The sequence below is a fragment of the Gavia stellata genome, chromosome 5, assembly GCF_030936135.1.
Source record: "Gavia stellata isolate bGavSte3 chromosome 5, bGavSte3.hap2, whole genome shotgun sequence".
NCBI classification, from domain to species: domain Eukaryota; kingdom Metazoa; phylum Chordata; class Aves; order Gaviiformes; family Gaviidae; genus Gavia; species Gavia stellata.
The window spans coordinates 25940899-25960132 of record NC_082598.1 but is presented as its reverse complement, the minus strand read 5'-3'; the positions used below and the strand labels follow the sequence as shown (position 1 = coordinate 25960132).

Below are 19234 nucleotides of genomic sequence, written 5' to 3'. Positions count from 1 at the left end.
AAGATATTCACATCATTTCAATACTTTAGTTTCACGTTATCTGAAGCATTTGCATTTCCGTTCCACAGAGACTTCTATTTAAGCTATGCAATGCAGATTATTACACATACCCATGTGTAATAATACCCAAGCTCACGAACACAGTGACATCACAAGTGACATTTCATACTGCCATACTGAGTGACAAGAAAAGCTTTTCAGCATACCAGGGTATAGGGGTGTCTGATATTTCCGTGTGCCGTTGTACTAGGTGAAGAACTAGATGAGGAATATACACAAGCACAAAATAATTAAGAAAGCAGAATATTAATTCCAAGCAATGCAAGAGAGAGATGCATTAAGCAGCCTTGTAGTATGAATTTCAGAGACCATGTAAATTAAATAGCTGGGTTCTATTTTTTATTACGTAAGAGGAATAGAAAGATGTTAGTGTTATCAAGGGCAGTAGACGTAAAAAAACCCCAGACTTACATGGAGGGAAGCACATGCATGCAGCACGATAGAGAACCGACTTTGCTTGGAAATGCAGCTTGTTGAGCACTGTAACTTAAGCATCTTATGAACGCCATAATTCATGCATACAAAACAATACAGCATGAAAGGCAAGGCTTGTAGGAGAAGGTAGTAACTTTCTTTAAGACAGCAGATAGCTTAGTTGGAAAAAAAAAACACACAGGCAAGCTTTCAAGCATATAAGCTGTTTTTAAAAACAGAAGTCACAAGCTTCAAGTACAAACTGAGAATATATTTTGCCTCACTTAAGCCCTTCGCATAAAAGGTTTGCTGTTACAGCTAAGCTGACCTAATGGCTTCCTGATGTTTGTATGAGAGGTTCTGCTCCTTCCATGTTCCGTATTTGTCCCTTCTGCTTGCCCTGGCACTTATCTCAGCAAGTTGATTCAAGGAACTAAAGAGGCAGAAAATGGATTTTTGTTTCCTCTACAGTTACTCTTATGTCAGTTTAGCTTCCTGAACTGGATTACCGGGAACTCAGAGGAGCATGAGTGCTGGCATGGGGAGGAGGAAGAAATATGCAAGGAAAACAGAGGTGCAGGACTGCATATTTCAGTGGCTGCTAGCCATTAGATCGGCTTAGCTGCAATGGTAACCCACTGTCAGAGCAGAGTTTTATCAACACGGTTACTAAAACACTGGATGGTGTAATTGCTGATTTACTAAAAAATACAGTTTAAAGGAAAGAGAGTAAAATGGTGACAGTAAGTACAACAAGTTGTGTCTCCAGATCACAGTGAGCCTACTTCTCCCATCTCATCATCCCAGCAACTATCTCAGTGGATCTACTCCACTATGGTTCCACAAGGGGGGAAACCAAATTTCTTGCACCTTTTAAAAAGAAAAGAAAACTCTTCACATCATTAATGAGGCAGATTCAATAACTTTCTTAGTGTGACATCTAGTGTCAGACACTAGGCATGGTTCAGGCAGTGACTGCTACTAATCCAAAGGCATTACAGATTCTGTTGTGTAGAGGAGTATCACATCTGCCTTGTGGTGGGGCCCTTGATCCAAATAATGTCAAAATCAGTTCAAAACCAACAGACATTTTCTTTAGAATACAAAACCATCGCTGAAACAACCACTGGCTATATGTGCAGAGTCAGTAAAGGGAGATAAAATACAAATTATATGGAAACTACCTTATTATTAGAAACTAAAATCAGCTATGCTAAACAAATTATAGCCATGCAGTAAAAATCCTAATCTGTTTGGGAGCTCTAAATCAGGGTTTGAAGGATAATGAAACTGAGGTCCTTGGAACAACCATTTCAGCTCAGTCTTAAAGAGAAAGGAATGTAAGAAAGACATTTTTTACAGCAAGAATCATCATTCACTGGAACAACCTCCCTAAGGACATGGTAGAATCCCCATTGCTGGGGGTTTTCAAGATGTGACTGGACAAGGTGCTAGATAATTTCATCTAGGCGCCCTTTCCCACAAAAGCCTGGACTAGATGATCTTTTGAGGTTCCTTCCAACTTGGGCTGTTCTATGATACCATTTGTTAAAAGCTGAATGTATTTGGTTAGGCCTTTAATATATTATCTAATCCAACACTGCCATTTTTCTGCTATTTTTACAGAGTACAATTCTGAAGAAAAATATAAGGCATAGTAAATATTCGTCATACTTAACCAGACAAGCAGCTGTGTTATACGAAGATAACGACAGAGCAACAGAAACATCACATACCGAAGGTGTTGCTGGTAAGTCTAATTCCAAGAAAGCAGCTTTACTTATACCATCTGCTACACTGAAGAATAAGCAACACTAAAATGGACTGGATCATGGCAAACCTATTTTCTGATGTAGAACAGGAGATAAAGCATTGGTTGAACTGATCAGATATTAAATGGAGTAACTTGAAGGGGAATAATAAATATTTAATAAAAAGAAGAAAGCTTATAGAAATTCCCAATAGCTTTATTTTTTTTTCTCTGTCTCTCGCTAGAAATTATCATACTGAAGCAGATATATGGTATATGCAGTCCCACATCCTGTCTATGACAGTGACAGACAGTAAATACTTCACAGGATCAAGCATGAATTTCCATAACAAACAACTAGGAAATAAGCCCTCTAGATCAGGAATATAAACTATTACCCGCTGCATTGATTTACTGGAACAAATCTAAGATTATCAAGTTACCTTGGGTTCATTTGATTTTTGCTTAATTCAAAGTCTATTTTATTTAATAAATTCACAGAGAAAAGTTAAATCCAGAATTATTAGATAGTAATATGGGAAATCAACCTTACCCTGACCCCAGGGTCAGGAAGACTGTCTAAGTTGTAGAGTCCAGGAAATGGGAAGAGAAAGCAGGGGAAGTGCTGCTTTACATACATCTGGTTTTAGGTTCTTTCCCAGTTGCTCTTGGTCACTGCCAGAAACTAGATAGTAGATGGGTCTTCAGTGTGATATAGTGCAACCATTCTCATGTAAAATTAAAATTATTTTTAAAATTTTCTTTTTCCTTTTCTGCATGTGGATGCTCCTTTGCCTAGGCAACTTGACCTGTTGAACTGTGCTCATTTTTAAATAATAATAATTCTAAAAATACATATACATGGTGATGACATGCCTATTCAAAATAGACAACATCACACAACCTTATCAAGTCAGGCTGCCTAGACGACAAACTTGTTTGCATATTTACACTCTGTGAAGATAGTTATGATGCTGATAGAGTCAGATGGCATGTTAAGAAGCCAGTATCAATTAAACATGAATTTTTAATGTATGTGAACCAAGATGTTCTATGGCCTATATAAAAATGAGATCACATCATTAAAAAGTCCATGGAAATCCACAGAGATACAATGCTGGCAGCAGATTTTTATAGACAAAAGCAACAAACAGCTCTAAAAAGGTATGTCTTTTTTACTTATTACACAGCGGGAAGGGATACAACATGCATTCTCGTTTGTCTCCCAAACTTTTTCCAACAGCATTCATCATCTTCAGGCAAGCTCACATCAGCGGGGCAAGAAAATATCTATGGCCATACTGCCCCACAGAAAATGTATACACTTTGTGACACTAAACTGATTGCTCAGTGAGGCCAAGACTTCTAAGCAATAGAAGACTGTGGGTGAGATTGCCACTGCAAGCCTGCGAGAACAGTAACTGGTAACAATAATCTTATTACTCACAAACAACATTAGAATGTCCATTTGACAGAATACTATTTATTGCAAAAGCTAAACAGACTATAAATATGGCTATCTCAAAGGCAAAAACTGAATGACCTGAAAGAGCTCTGCTCCAAGAAACCCACTGCTACAACTATAAAAATGAACTGAAGAATTCATCAGCGTTACAATTCCAACTGATCAACAGTAAAATTACTTTTATGCACATAAATATTCTTCTTTAGTTATTTATGCTAAGTGAAACTCTTTTCAGAATGCTGTTGTTATGACGGTCTGAGAGTGTAAGATAGGCAAGGTTCATGCAAGTCTGTGAAAGCAGTACCCTTTCTTAGACCTACTAATAGTGTTGGGAAAAACATGGGCAAAGTTTTCACTAAGAGGCCCTTCTTCAAGTCTGAAAGAGAAGCGCTCAACTTTAAGGTTAAATACAAGTTGAGTACACTTATGCAGTTCCACAACTAGTTAAGCTGCCCCTGTCACCATCAGCATGTTCTGTGTGTTCCCATTATTTCCCATTCATTAGCATTTGGGTGATCAAATGGTGAGCCAGATTAGGGAATTTACAAACTGATCCAGTTGAAGATCCAGCTATTACTTCATTTGTACTTTTCAAAATCAGTCCCATAAACCAGCTCCCCACATCACTACATGAAGGCTACTGTTAGCATAAGAGAAGGAAGAAATATATTACTGGGGCAGGGCAGGCTTGCTCCTTTCAGCAGCAACCTTTACTTACGACAATTTAAAGACATCTTAGAAACCCATTCTGAGTTTAATAAGATATGTTAATTGGTTGGACTGTCTGAAAGAAAAGGTAGTTATGAACTCTTGAGTGTGGGTGTTACTGAAAAGAAGAGAGGATAGGGTAAGTTCCCTTCTTCTCTGAGAAAGAGACAGAAATAATTTATTGCCCATGGAACACAGGAGGATAAGGAGGAGAATTATTTAGTCTTATATGGGCTCATAAAACCAATATCTCTGTTGAATCCGGTATTTTTAGTAACTAGCAATTAATTTTAATTCCTAGGTTCAGTTTTTGAAGGTGTTTTATGGATCTTTTATGAGAACTGATTAGTTAACAGCTTAGTAGCTGTTTTGTGAGAAATGACTTCCCACTGGTAACTAGGTATTTGCATGCTTCGCTTTTTGTCTGTGAGTTTTCGATGTGTAATGATTAAGTTTTACCTAAAGTGTTCACGAGGACGTTGTGTACTGACATACCATTGGAAATAAGAGTATAGGGAGAGGGAGTATAGGGTCCATGTTTCAATATGTTCTACTCTCTGAAGTCTGGTGTGATAGCTTAACAGTTTCACTGGGTGTCAATGAAAGCTGGAATGATTTATGAGAAGTGATTTCTTACTGTACAGATAGAAGTCATGGTGTATAAACCACAAACATGCATGTGCATGAATCTGGGTTGGAGTGCTTTGACTTCAAAAACCGTAAGCTTTTGGCTGACAGTAATTGTATAAAATTATGTATCCTTTCTGTGAAGAAGCCACGACGAGGTAATTCACTAACTTTACAAACAAGCCTAGTACCTTGTCCATAATCTGACCCAAAAAAATATTTATGTGCTTTGACAGTTTAGGAAGGTCCTTCTTCCTATTAAAAAAAAAATCATGCTTGCCAAGCATATCAGGGCAAAACTGGCTATGAATCTTTAAGATAGCATTAATGTGTCTAATGACACATGGAAATTATGATTTATTTTCACGTACTTTACTGATTGAACACTTACCCACTGTGGCAGAAGCTGATGACAGGAGAGACTTCCCCCAGGTACCCCAAGCTCCCCATCTACTTGCTTTAGATAAGTCTGTGGCCTATAAGAACAAAAATATTACTCCACTGTCTAAAATTTATGTTAGCCAAAGGCAGGAGGAAACACAAAGAACTTGTCAGGCAACAAAGTCCAGCATGTAATAAACAACGATACGAGTAAAAATGGTTGTGCCACTATTTACAAGGGTATACAGTCTGAAAATAGGCACTTTGTAATATAATACTTGGTATCCCTAATCATGATGATGCCTTTCTGAAGAATGATTTTCAAGAGACAGTACATACAGAAAAATAGCCCAGAATGATGACTGACAAAAGCTTTGCCACCAGCTCCTCTGGAAGATGCTCAAGCTTTTGTGCAAAGTAGTTCTTGCATGAAAGGTAGCATTCTTAAGGCACTGCAGGGTTGTTACTGTTCTCACCTCACCTTTTCTTCCCCCAGGAGGAAACTAAGGTCATCAACCTGACTCTATGTCTGTGAAACTGATCATTTGGCTGTTTCAGTATGAAGTCAGATAGGCTAATTCAAACAGCGTTCTGTAGTGGGTTAAACTAACTTTGCAGGCTTTGACTGAAATGCCCCATAATGGGTTCTGCAGGCTCTACTGCAGAGTGTAACAGCTGAAGAATTGTAACATCTGGTTGGGAAGATGCTAACACTGGTGCACACATCTGTGCAGTGAACACATGACCACAACTTCAATGTGAAACAAGTGTGTCCATACGGAGAAGTGGTTAAGAATTTGGTGTCATACTAAACTAATGCTTATTTCACATATAGTATCCATGGGCAGACATGTCCTTCTCTAGCTTTATTGCAATGACTGATTTATATTGCCTTTATGTTCACAGTTCTGTCACTAAGGCCAGATTTTTAAAGGTCTTTTCATTCCTAAAAGTGCAACAGATTCTTAATGGAATCCTAAACGCTTACGGCCAGTCCTAGATTGGGTATTCTGTGGAGTTCAAGCTTCTGTGCACAAGAAAGCAGAATGGGAAGCTTAGTTCAGATCACCTATTCTTGAAAGCACCTAAAACTCCAGAGAAGTCTTTATAGATGTCCTAATATTTCTTCAGGCACCTGATCCTATAAAGCCATACAAGTTTATCAGGGCTATTATTAGGGAGAGGCAGGAACCCATCTCCTTCCTGAGTTCTAGCAGGAGCCAGAGTTAGAGGCTTCTCTACCTGAGTCTCCTCAGAGGTGTAACCCAGTAGATGTGCACAGTGAACTCCTAACAACTGAGTTCAATAAAAACACAGCCAGATGAGGTGCTGCCCACCTTTTACATTAATGTGTGGTATTAAGCGATTATCAGTATTCCATTAAATCATATTAAGAAACTGTTATCTCAAGACAGTCTCCAGTAACATATCATCCCTACACAATCAACTCAAAACCAAAAGCTAAAGTATCCCAAGGCAGCTCTGCATTGTGCAGTGTACAGATCCCCTGTCACCTCTTTGAGGTAGGTCCCTCTCACTGATGGAGGGACGAAAACAATGTGTTTTAACCTTTTCCAGTTTGTGGATGCTTGAATATTTTTCAGTGGAGATGAGAAAATCTTCAGCTGTGTCACGTGTACTGGATTTGGATGCTGTGTAGACTGTAAAAAAACCTTTTTTTCCTTAGTTTTCTTTTATTAACTTCTTGCAATTACTCACAGGACTCCCAAAGGTCTGTGGATCACAAATCAAACACTACTGGCCTAGAACAAATCAAAAACTACTGGTCATTTCACTGAGCCTTGTGAAACATACACTGTTTTTGTAAAGTCAATGACTTGAAAATTAGCAATTACAAGATTCAGTGCTGCATATGCAGCTTCAATTCTGTCTTCTTCTAGGTTCATTCTGTGAACTGAATGAAGCAGATTTGTACAGAAAGCCAGATAACAAAATCACAGGAGTATTATATCTATACAAAATGGACTAGATTCTTAGTAAGATTTAGGCTCTGGTATAGTTCTATTGCAACCAGGCTAGAAAGACCAAATTAATACCATACTGGCAAACAGAAATTCAGCTGTTCCTAGTTTCCAAAAGCTTGGTGTTGCAATTTAACTTACTTTATTCCCATGCAGGTTATCTGTATATAACTCCCTAGGCTTTTGTGAAAAACAGTATGTACATTGTACAAGATTTTGTCCTTACAAAGCAAGGAGGGGAGGGCTTTGTATTACTTACTGGGACTGAGGGACAGTATTACTTACTGGACTGCTTTGTTCATGCAGCGTTTCTTCAGATTCAGGTTCTGCATCAAGACTTACGGTCTCAATGCACTCAGTGGGCACGTCTTCAGTTTCCTCTCCAGTGGAAGGCAGACTTTCAATTATTTTTTCAATCAGAGGGTTTTCATTAATAAATATGTCTCCTTCCTGTCCATTCTTAGCGCTCTGAGTGGCCTGTCCATGATCATCTTGTGAAGACCCATGCAAGATCTCAGCTTCCACAAGGTGTGGTACTGACTCATGAGGCAATACCTCACTGCTGGGCATTTCCATTACTTCAGGTTTTCCTTCAGATGGGATGCCATCATGTATGTCTTCAGACATTTTCAATTCTGAATATACAAAATAAATTAAGTCTTTTAGGCTCCATAAACATTTGAATGACTACAAAACATGCAGCATTTACCATAAGCTATTGCTGAAAAACAACACAGCCTTGATGTAAGGCCTCCTGAAGCATGGAGCCCTGCAGCACATGTATCATGCCAGCACTGATACCCCGATGATACTCTGAATACCCTATTCACCTTGCAGGATCCCACTCAAGTACGAAGAGCAGCATGACTGTTTTCCAAAATAAGGTTGGGTAAGGGAGAAAGGATATTCATTTGTCTGGAGAAGTCAAATACGAGAGCTTCCACGTGGTTAATTCCTATATTCCCTATTAGATGTGTATGAAAAACCACTGGAGAACAGGATAATCTGAGCTGCAATAGCTAAGCAGCTCTTGGTCTCATTCTCATCATTTCCCCGCACACAGGTTCCTATAGCCTGCTGACTGATGGAGAGAAGGATGACAAACACAGTGTGACTAAAACTGGGGTGATATTTATGTGTTGGAGAAGGGGCATAATTTGAGAACATGACAGGCCATGGTCCCTGCAGCCATTTCATAGACAAGAAGCATTCATTGCTCATACCGTTTCTGCATCACTCGTCTCAAAGGCTTACTGTTTGGGGAGAGCAACACTTCTCAGCTGTTCCTAAAAGTCAGTTCTGGAATTAAGCTGTGTGATTAAACTTCAATTTTGAAGCCAAGGTAAGCTTGCATGAGGTACGGTTGTAGATTTTTTTTTTTAAGTTACAAATGTGTTTTCTCTTATTTACTCTATATCTTCCAAAGCAACTTTGTTTTTCTAAGTATTTTCCACCACTGCACAGTCATCAGGCTGAGGATCCAGGAAGGCAAAGAAATGGCCATTGAGCAAGCTCTGAAGCTGATTAAGGAGCCGCACTGGCAGAGTCCAAAAGGACTACTGTACAGTGATTACTACCACTTACTTGTTGGCAACAACAATATGCCCGGCACTCTACTCAGAAGACAACCCTTGACAGAGAGTTGTCATTGCAAGTTTTTGACTATATGCTGAGTTGCATGGCATAAAATAAACCTACACAGTCCTCTCTGTGGATGTTGTCTTTTCATTGACTCCCATGTTAATTAAATATGGTTCAAAGCTTTGTACCTGTTAGGAAGGACTGAGGTTCTAAAAGAGACTGAAGAACAGGAAAAAAAAGAAGGCAAAAAGCAAAATGTAACTGGAATTTAGGAGAAATCTGCCTGAGAAACATGTATTTAAACTAGTATATTTTATTAAAGTCTACAGAATTATGTACATCTGTGGCTTTAGCAGACTGTTTATCTCAATTGAATGTAGATCAGCTGTTTGAACAGTCCCAAGAATAGCATTTGGGATCACTGAACAAGAAACATAAATAAATGAGCACTTGGTGCCACTTATGTTACTTTAGCTCACACTGTAACTTAATTATCTTCAGAAAATACTCATTTACCAGTCAAAATCTTTGCATTTGCCACAAGTATTTGCAGTTTTCCATTACAAATATAGCAAACACTATGAAATGCTTTAATGTAGGTAAATATTGCCGTTGTTTAAACAGTACTCACTGTGTGATGGGCAGCATCACCTAAAGAAAAACTTTGTATTTGTAAACCAAATTCCACTGTCAGCTATGAGTATCCTCTACTAAAACCTGTAAAATCTGTACATATGTTTATCATAATTTTGCATGGGGATTAGATGCGAATAAGAAAATGCCCAACACCAGTACAATTTGTAAAGGACATAGATGTGCACATGAACTTTTGCAGGTCTGGGTCATCTTTGGGGACCACTCGGGCCAAGATAAACCTTCCTCAGGGAAGCAAAGCACCTAACAGCAAATTACCACACCTGTCAGAAACCACGAGCCGTGCTTGACCCGGGGGTAAAGTGTCATTCAAGATGTCATCCGTGAGACTATACTGATCTAAATCACCTCGGACAACTCCGCCCAAAGGGAATTACTCTCTACAGATCGCTCAGGATGGAGATGCCCAGGCCAGATGCAGGCGAGCGCCCCGCCCGCAGCGACCAGCCGCCCTGAGGCGGGCAGCGCCCAACGGGCTGCGGGACCGGCCGCCCCTCCGGGGCCGGCGGTGGCGGCAGTTCCCGCCGCGGCTCGGTGGCACCTGCCGACCCGCCGCCTGAGGAGTTTAATTCCGCCGCGAAAGCAAAGCCCAGCCGCCGACAGGCGCCTCCAGGCGCCGATGAACGCCTCCGTGAGGATAACTTTTTGGCCGGCGGCACCGCGCTCCCCTTTCGCTCGACGCCCGCTGGCACCTCTCCCTCCGCGGGACGCTGGGGCACGGCGAGCTGAGGCGACGCCCCCCCGGGCGCCCCGCGCTGCCGCCGCCAGCTCCCCCTGCCCCGCTGCTGCCTGCCCGCGCGTACAGGGCAAAGCAGGAGCAGCCGGAGTGCCGCTCCCTCAAACCCGCAGCGGCCACAGCTTCCCCCTTCCTTTTTTTTTTTTTTTCTTTTCGAAATCCCCTCTGGGGTAAAGTTATTTGTGAGGAGCCCGCAGCCAGTTTCAAAAGCAGCAGAAAAAGAAGAAATCGCTGTGCCCCTTACCGCTCAGGAGTCCCCTCGCCGGCGCGCCCCCTGCTCCTTCCCCTTCCCCGCCCCGCCACGTCGGCAGCAGCGGGGGGAGGAGGCAGAGCAGGCCGGGCAGCCGCGGGCCGGCCGGGCCGCGGGGGGGAGGGCGGGCGGGCTGGCTCTTCTTCCCTCGCTCTCCCTCCGTCTCTATGAGGCGGCCGCCTGTTGCGAAGAGGCTGCTCCGCGCCGCTGTCGAGCCGCCCCCGGGCTCCGGGCTGCGGCGGCAGCGCTGACCCGCCGCGGAGGGCCGCCCCGGCCGCCATTATCGCCCTTCACGGCCCCCAGCTCTCTGCGGCCCCGCTCGGCGGAAGGGGCGGCAGGGCGCGGGCTGACAGACGCCCATGGGACACGGTGGTGTCCCGGCGGGGGAGCCGCACCTCGCGCTGGGGACGCCGCGCTGGGGACTGCGCCGGAAGCACCGGCCACGACAGACGGGCGCGGGTGGAGCGGGGCGGCCGTGAGGGGCGGCGGGCCGGCCGGCCGCCCCCCGCGTCCTCGCTGAGGGGGCAAAACGGGTAAACTTGACAACGCCGGTGTGATGACGTTCATACTGAGGCGCTTTAAGTATAAATGAGTCTAGTTACTGAGCTGGCGTCAATTTTTTTCTTTTTTTTGTAGAAAGTGTAATCCTCCCTCAAAGCGAGCTGCAGCTAACCGCTTACTGAAGTGTGTGGCTTGCGGAATTAAACAACTGAGATTTAGCTTCTCAGTCGCCACTTTGCGCCTTCGTTACATGTGTGTTTACAGGAAATGCCCCTAAATGAAGCTGGGAGGTGCGTACACACATTTCCAGTAAGGTAGTGTCAGCATTGGGTGCCCGCAGCCACGAAGAAATACTTGGTTGAACAAGGGGATTGCAGGCTCTTGCCCAACAGCCTGTGGTTCTGGTCTCTGCCTAATTCCTCATACCCTTTCCTCTTTTTGCTACTTCATTTTAAGGCGAAGTATGCCCTGTTACTGTGATAAAAGGCAGTTCCACAATTCATCATAGCGTCCTTTCTGTCACTAGTCTTCCTTTGCCAAAGAAAGAAGTACTTACTGTTGCCACAGGAAGCTAAATCATACATGTTGTGAATCACTGAGGAGAGCTGCTATAGGAGGTCACAAAATAAAGCCCCAGTTCTCGGAAGTGTGCTTCACAAATACGGATCACGCAATGCGACTTATGCAGTTATCAGGCAAAAGCTTCTGAAGTTTCCCATTAAGGTAGGTGGTAGCCGAACAAATGTTTGTATCACTAAATAGTAAGTTTAGTTTGAAGGCATTTCAGTGAGAATTTAAGTGTCAGGGCATACTGGTAGTTCTAGCATCTTTTAGGTTAATGTATTAATGTTTAGATGGATTTATTGAAAATGAAATCTAGAGTGTCCCTAAGGATTTCCCTCTGCTTTTCAGTGGAGCATGTGGAAGAGTAAGGGCAGTGTCTTGGGAGGAATCATGATAGATGAAGCTCAGAAGCTGGAGATTGTTTTTCCCCGTGATGGATGGTAATTTTGACTGTAAAGTGGATCTTATGCTGTCAGTTTTGCAGATTCTGTACAAGGCCATGCATGTTTTAGAACTGCAGGACAGTATTAATCACTGTTGTAATATAAAGTTATTACTTCAGGATGAAATTAATGTTATAAGTGTGTAAATGTGTATGTCTGCCTATTGGGATAGAAGGATGTATTAGTTTCCTAAGTTCCTAAATTACTTTCTTGAATTTAGCACTTGCATTTTCTAATTTCCTTTCTGTTTCATTTTTCAGTCATTAATTTCACTTGTATTTCCTCACTATGGTAATATTGCAAATGGTTTTGGAATAAATGAGCAATAGAGATTCAACACTTCTACTCATCTCAGATTTCACTGAAATTTGTTATTACTCTGAGTTGAGTGCCATCGTCTTCCTAATGGGTTTCAGGAAAGATACTTGCCTTTTAATGAATAGATAAATATAAAGAAAAGATGGAAGGAAACAACTACATTTGGCTACTTTTAACAAAACACAGAAGTATGCATAACATTTGGGGAATATGTTCATCTTCTTCCAGTGATTGCACTGGTAAATCTGAGTGGTAAATATGAGGGCTAATGGCATGCAATGAATGGTAATATGCTTATTTTGCTGTTTAACATACGCTTTATCTATCTTTATAGTATGTAGGCAGAACTGGAGAACTCAAACTATGCCAGTGGCCAGCTCATACTGTCGCTTAATTGAAGAGATACTCTCGAATAAGCGTCTCTAATTTATGACAGTTATTACACGTTAACCAAACGTACATCTGGTTCTGTAGTCATTAGAGTAATAGGTAGGTTATATTCAAGCAGTTAAACTGTTATATTGCAAAACAGGAATGAATGGTAGAAGCAAGGTCTTACTTTAGGATTTTATCTCATCCTAAGGATGGATAGCAAAATCTTTCCAGTTAAGGGCAGACAATGTTGAGGTTTGTATGTAACAACATTATAAGGTGTCATTTGGAAACCAGATGTGAATATTCTTGTCTGTATTGACAGAAATGGAGAAAGAATCATAGAGTACCACCATAAGGCTCATTGGCGTAACAGTGGAGAATATGAATTGTCCATATTCTGTTGCTTACTACCTCTCCTATTGTTCCCTTCCTTCTTTGGATGACCTCTTTTCACTTGAAGCTGAGAAATGAAATACGATGTACAGAATAAGCTTTAAAGTGACAAAGTAATTTTTAAGATTATTTCCTCTGCTTCCTGCATCACTGAAATGTTAAATCACAAATGCGTTACGGTATGCTAACCCAGAAAGGTAGGTTGTAGTGTGGCAGTTCTGTATTTAGATCTCAGCTAAGATGGAATTTCTGACCAACATTATACAGAAATAAAGAGAGACTGTTTTATGTCTTTGCCAGGACAATAAGTCAAGTGTTCGGGCATTCAGTACCGAAGTCACTGTTCTGTTTTCATTTAAAAAAAAAAAAAAAAAGACCCCACCCACTGTTTCTATGTCCACTATTTAACCCAATCACAACACTGCTGGAGCAGGAGAGGGATTATTTTTCCATTCTCATTAAATGGAAATTAAAAAAAGACAAACAATACTTTTATCAACCAGCCTTGATAAGAACTTGACAACTAAATTGGTATAGCTAAATTGAAAAAAAATAATCAGAATAATGCATATAGACTTTGATTATTATTAAGTTCAGAGAGGAAGATGTTTGAATTTCAGTGTAAAACTTGCTCAAAAGAAGTACTTATTTTCATATTAATTTGATGAAGACAGAAAGTTGGTAAAAAGATTAATTTTTTTTCCTTGCTTAATCTATTGCAAAGCATGAAAGCACATAGTTCAATAATAATTAAATAATGGGGAAATTACAGTAATGTTGTATGTGAGAAATACATCTGGAGGAAAGCAAATGCCATTTTATAAGCTGTCAGTAGGTGGCACAAACAGTTACATAAAAAGTTTGGGCGTTCCTAAGTATTGTTGCACAGTAGGATAGAGTTACAGGAAGTTTTCTTTTTGTCTTTTCCTGAGTACATTTTCTGCTTTTTGGCAGAGCAGGGATTTCTGGTGAGAAACTTTTCATTTTGTTAATTTTATGGGGTGCTAGTTAGCTAAAACTGTTGTAAATTCTGCATCTTATTTGAAAATAAGCCATGTTTTCAATAGAGGGTTATTAGCAAGTGTATGATGTACTTTCAAGTGTATGAGTAAGAAATGAGAGCAAAGATGCTTATGTTCAGTAAATTTATGCAAAGAAACTGGCCAAATAACAGTCTCTTTGTATTAGCACTACATCCATAGTTAGGGGTGGTCACAGTGATTTAATGGAAATAGTTTTTCTACAGTTCAAGAATGGGTCTAACTTGATAATATGTTTCATCCATGTGAAAGACTTATTGTTAACATTTAAGTTTTGTGTTATGCCAATAACTTGTGAAGCGCGTGCCTTAATACTGAATAGCTCGATGCATTCTGTACATTTCTTATATGAAAGTTTAGTCAGTTTATATTGAGTTTCTATTGGAAAAAAACCTCTTAAAACCTCAATTTTGATCTCTTCTCTCACTCTTTAAACAACAGGACAATTTCTCGCTATGATCTTGGTTTGCTTACCCTACTGGATTGCTTCTCTGTTTATATATTGATAATGCTCTTTTTGTCAAGTTTGAAGACTTGAGGGTACTTCTGAATTAAAAGGGATATGACTATAAAGGATAATTTCTCCAGCATTAGCCCTCAAATCACGAGTCATGTGTTATAACAGTTGTTAATTTTGTTGCTTCATAGGCTATTCTAAAGAAAGTTTGAAGGTACACATAAATAATTTGACTGAATGCCAGGATATAGGAATGAGAAAGAAAATAAAGCACATGTGGAAGTATCATATCCTTCTTTCACCTAGCCCCTGGATATTGCTGAAATTTTGTCCTAAGAAGGAATAATGATTTGAAGGTAGATTGTGTTTCAGATTTCTCTTGAAACTACACATTCTGTTTGGTTATTACTACATTTGGTTATTATTTGGTTGGGTTTTGTTATTATTGTTTGGTTATTACTACATTTATTTGGTTATTACTACATTTGTAGTGTTGCCCAAACAATCGGAAGAACAGGATAGAGGATGCTGATTATCTTTTGTTCTCTGCACATGCCCAAATGCCGTTTGAGGACTATGATGATAAAATTGGGTATAATTTTTCCAAATGAAAATCTGGAAAAAGGCTGGAAAAGTTTTGCCATATTGCCCCGCTATTTCTAGATGTTTTCCAAGCCTAATTTAATGCATTCTTTACGAAAGAAGAACTCAGTGGACGGTCTGTTTTTTGTTGTACTGTTGAGATTTCATAATATAGGTTATGTTAGATCAAGGAGAATTTACATTTTAGACCCAGTAATGTAAATCTAAGAAAGCTTGTGGGATGGTTAATGGTACAGAGGATGTAGTCCTCAAGGTTGTAGCTTTAGTCCAACAAGTGACAGCTATTACTGTCTCATTGTAGAGTCACTAGAAATCATGTTTCAGTCCAGGTTTTATAGTCACAAGTCCATTTAAAAACATGTCTCTGAGTCTAGTTCATATCCTGCAAGACAGAATCTGGTGAGAGAATGACTATACTGACCTCCAGTATTGTGCTTTCTGATCAAAGTCTATGATACAGTTTTGGGAAGCCTTCATAATACATGGAATCACAGCAGTAATTCTGTAGGTAAGCAGCAAATTTTAGTCACCTATGAAATCAGACATGTTTTGTAAAAAGCAGACTCATTATATATTAAATACTGCGTATTTACCAAATAAAAATTTCAGTGGCATTCTCTTAATAAAGAATGCCTCTCCTGAATGATAATTGGTGTCTTCATTGCTTCTTGAGTCAAAGGGAGAGATGAGAAATTTCAACCTTAAAAAAATCATTATCTGTGATGGTTCCTGCATAGCCACTTAATGATACAATCTGTTTTTTGTTTTTATTTGTTTGTTTTGCTACAGGATTAGAACAAAGATGAACAGATAAGAAAAGTATTGAGCATCTCCAAGGAACCAGAAAACAATATGAAAGAAAAAATGAGATCTCTCAGAAACTTTTTTCTTTACAAGTGTCTGTTTGCATTAACTTTTTGGAACCATATCAGCCTGTCTGTGGAAAATGAACTCTTTACATCTGTTTCTAATTATTTTCCAGAAGATGGTTCTGACAAAAAAATCAAGAGCCTGCCACTCCTGTGTACAAATAGTCATCAGTCCAAAGCTAATTTTGACTGGGTTGTGATACAAAATACTACAGAAAGCCTGTCATTGTCAGAAATCACAAATGACAATGTAAAAAAATTAGTAGCTTTATTATCTAATTTCAGACGAGGCTCCGGGTTACAAAATCTGACACTGACAAATGTGTCAGTGGACTGGAATGCTCTTATTGAAATTTTTCAGACTGTATGGCACTCATCCATTGAATACTTCAATATTAACAGTGTAACACAATTGTCGCATGTCAAAAGCTATGATTTTGACTATTCAGATACCTCTATGAAAGCACTGACAATGAAGAAAGTTTTAATCACAGATCTGTACTTCTCACAGGATGACCTATACAAAATATTTGCAAACATGAATATTGCAGCCTTGACAATAGCCGACTCAGAGATGATACATATGCTGTGTCCTTCATCTGACAGTCCCTTTATATACTTAAATTTTTTAAACAACGATTTAACAGATCTTCTTTTTCAAAAATGTGACAAATTAATTCAACTGGAGATACTAATCTTGCAGAAGAATAAGTTTGAGAGCCTTCCCAAGGTAAGCTTAATGACCAGCCGTATGAAATCACTGAAATATTTGGACATGAGCAGCAACTTGCTGCGTCATGACGGAGCTGATGTGCAATGTCAATGGGCTGAGTCTCTGACAGAGTTGGACCTGTCCTCAAATCAGTTGACGGATGCTGTGTTTGAGTGCTTGCCAGTTAATATCAAAAAACTCGACCTACAAAACAACCAGATCACCAGTGTCCCCAAGGGGATGGCTGAGCTGAAATCCTTGAAGGAGCTGAACCTGGCATCGAACAGGCTGGCTGACCTGCCAGGGTGCAGTGGCTTTACGTCCCTGGAGTTCCTGAACATAGAGATGAATTCGATCCTCACCCCGTCTGCCGACTTCTTCCAGAGCTGCACACGGGTCAGGGAACTACAAGCCGGGCATAACCCGTTCAAGTGTTCGTGTGAACTGCAAGACTTTATCCGTCTGGAGAGGCAGTCTGGGGGGAGGCTGTTCGGCTGGCCAGCAGCATACGTGTGCGAGTACCCGGAAGACTTGCAAGGAACGCAGCTGAAGGACTTCCACCTGACTGAACTGGCTTGCAACACGACGCTCTTGCTCGTGACAGCTCTGCTGCTGACGCTGGTGCTGGTGGCTGTCGTGGCCTTTCTGTGCATCTACCTGGATGTGCCGTGGTACGTGCGGATGACGTGGCAGTGGACGCAGACGAAGCGGAGAGCTTGGCACAACCACCCTGAAGAGCAGGAGACCGTTCTGCAGTTTCATGCGTTCATTTCCTACAGCGAGCGCGATTCGTTGTGGGTGAAGAACGAGCTGATCCCGAACCTGGAGAAGGGGGAGGGCTGTGTACAACTGTGCCAGCATGAGAGAAACTTTATCCCCGGCAAGAGCATTGTGGAGAACATCATTAACTGCATTGAGAAGAGCTACAAGTCGATCTTTGTGTTGTCTCCCAACTTTGTGCAGAGCGAGTGGTGTCACTATGAGCTGTACTTTGCCCATCACAAATTATTCAGTGAGAATTCCAACAGCTTAATCCTCATTTTACTGGAGCCGATCCCTCCGTATGTTATCCCTGCGAGGTATCACAAGCTGAAAGCTCTCATGGCAAAGCGAACCTACCTGGAGTGGCCGAAGGAGAGGAGCAAGCATGCCCTTTTCTGGGCTAACCTGAGGGCAGCTATTAGCATTAACCTGCCAATGGCTGATGGAAAGAGGTGTGGGGAAACAGATTAAGAGTCTTTCTAATGGAGTTTCTTCTGTTTTTTCTTGGTGAAGCAATAAATACTTTATGACTTCCATTGGTTGTCAATGTATTTAATTTTTGTTACAGAACCTTGTTTCTACGTATTTGTCTATTCTGTCTCCTACCTGTAGGCAAAATCCAACTCACCTTACTGGAAGTCTCTTGAGGTTGACACAGAGACAGCAAATCACAAATGAGTTTGGATGTGGATTTTGAAATACAGCTTGAGTTACTGTAGTGAATTGTTCTCAGCAGAATATAATCTGGAGCAGTTGGTATAGTGATGTGGAAGAGCGCTTGAGTTGCTGGAGAGTTTCCAGAGCTGCGTTAATCACAAGGCTTAGGGAACTTGGTCACAGGACCTCTTTTGCTAAAATTAGTTTGCAAGAAAGAAAATTATGCATCCTGAGAAGATGTCTAGAAGTCCAGAGCTTGAGATGGTTCCTGGGTAGTGTTTTCTCAGAGTCAGTGAAGATTAAAAGGGTAGGATCCAGATACAGGACTCTGTGGACATCCAGCACAGGTGGACAAAAATGGCCATGCCACGAAAGAGAACTGAGTGAGAAGGAAAGGTTTGGGGTTTTTTTCCTTAAAAAAAAAAAAGAAAGAAAAATAAAAAGGAAGGATGAGCTACTTCACCTTTTGGGGCTCGTAGTTTGGCACTGCTGCAGGGGAGAAGCAGTGAACTGACAATCAAAGCTCTAATTCCCATCCTCTGATAAAGGCCTGGTACCATTTTGATCCTGAGAGATACCCTGACCAAAGGGACTGAGAGGGTATCTGCAGTAACAGAACTGCCTTCATCATCATTGGCTGTATCTTGAGAAACTCTTGACTTCTCTACATCATGCTTTTTTTTTTTTTAGCTTTCTACTTTTTTTCTTCTCATCTATATATCTTACTTATTATGAAAAGAATCTGTCCTTTTCAGCCAAAACAGTATCATTTGCAGCACTGCTACGAGTTCTTACCAGAAAGGCAATAACCAGTCAGGGGCTGAAAAAATTTGCTGGGTCTTGGGACAGCAGGTAAAACCCTCTGTTCATGGAGTCAGAAAGACAAGCTACATTTACAATATTCGCTCTCCTTTATAGAAATACAGCAGGCC

At 40.8% G+C, this 19234-nt stretch overlaps 2 protein-coding genes across 3 annotated transcripts in view; one reads left to right on the top strand and one right to left on the bottom strand.

Annotated features, from left to right (window-relative positions):
* Nucleotides 1-8014, bottom strand: part of FAM114A1 (family with sequence similarity 114 member A1) — a 34234-nt gene extending 26220 nt beyond the window's left edge. For both annotated transcript variants that reach the window (XM_059817761.1, XM_059817760.1), the window contains exons 1-2: nucleotides 7673-8014; nucleotides 5416-5500 (exon numbers count right to left, since the gene is read on the bottom strand). In XM_059817761.1, the coding sequence (XP_059673744.1) occupies nucleotides 5416-5500; nucleotides 7673-8014 (427 nt within the window). The remainder of the gene's footprint in view (nucleotides 1-5415; nucleotides 5501-7672) is intronic.
* Nucleotides 8015-16154: 8140 nt separating this feature from the next.
* Nucleotides 16155-18181, top strand: LOC104263632 (toll-like receptor 1). Its single transcript, XM_009820405.2, has one exon. The coding sequence runs from the start codon at nucleotides 16155-16157 to the stop codon at nucleotides 18114-18116; it is 1962 nt and encodes a 653-aa protein (XP_009818707.2). The 3' UTR covers nucleotides 18117-18181.
* Nucleotides 18182-19234: the final 1053 nt, after the last annotated feature.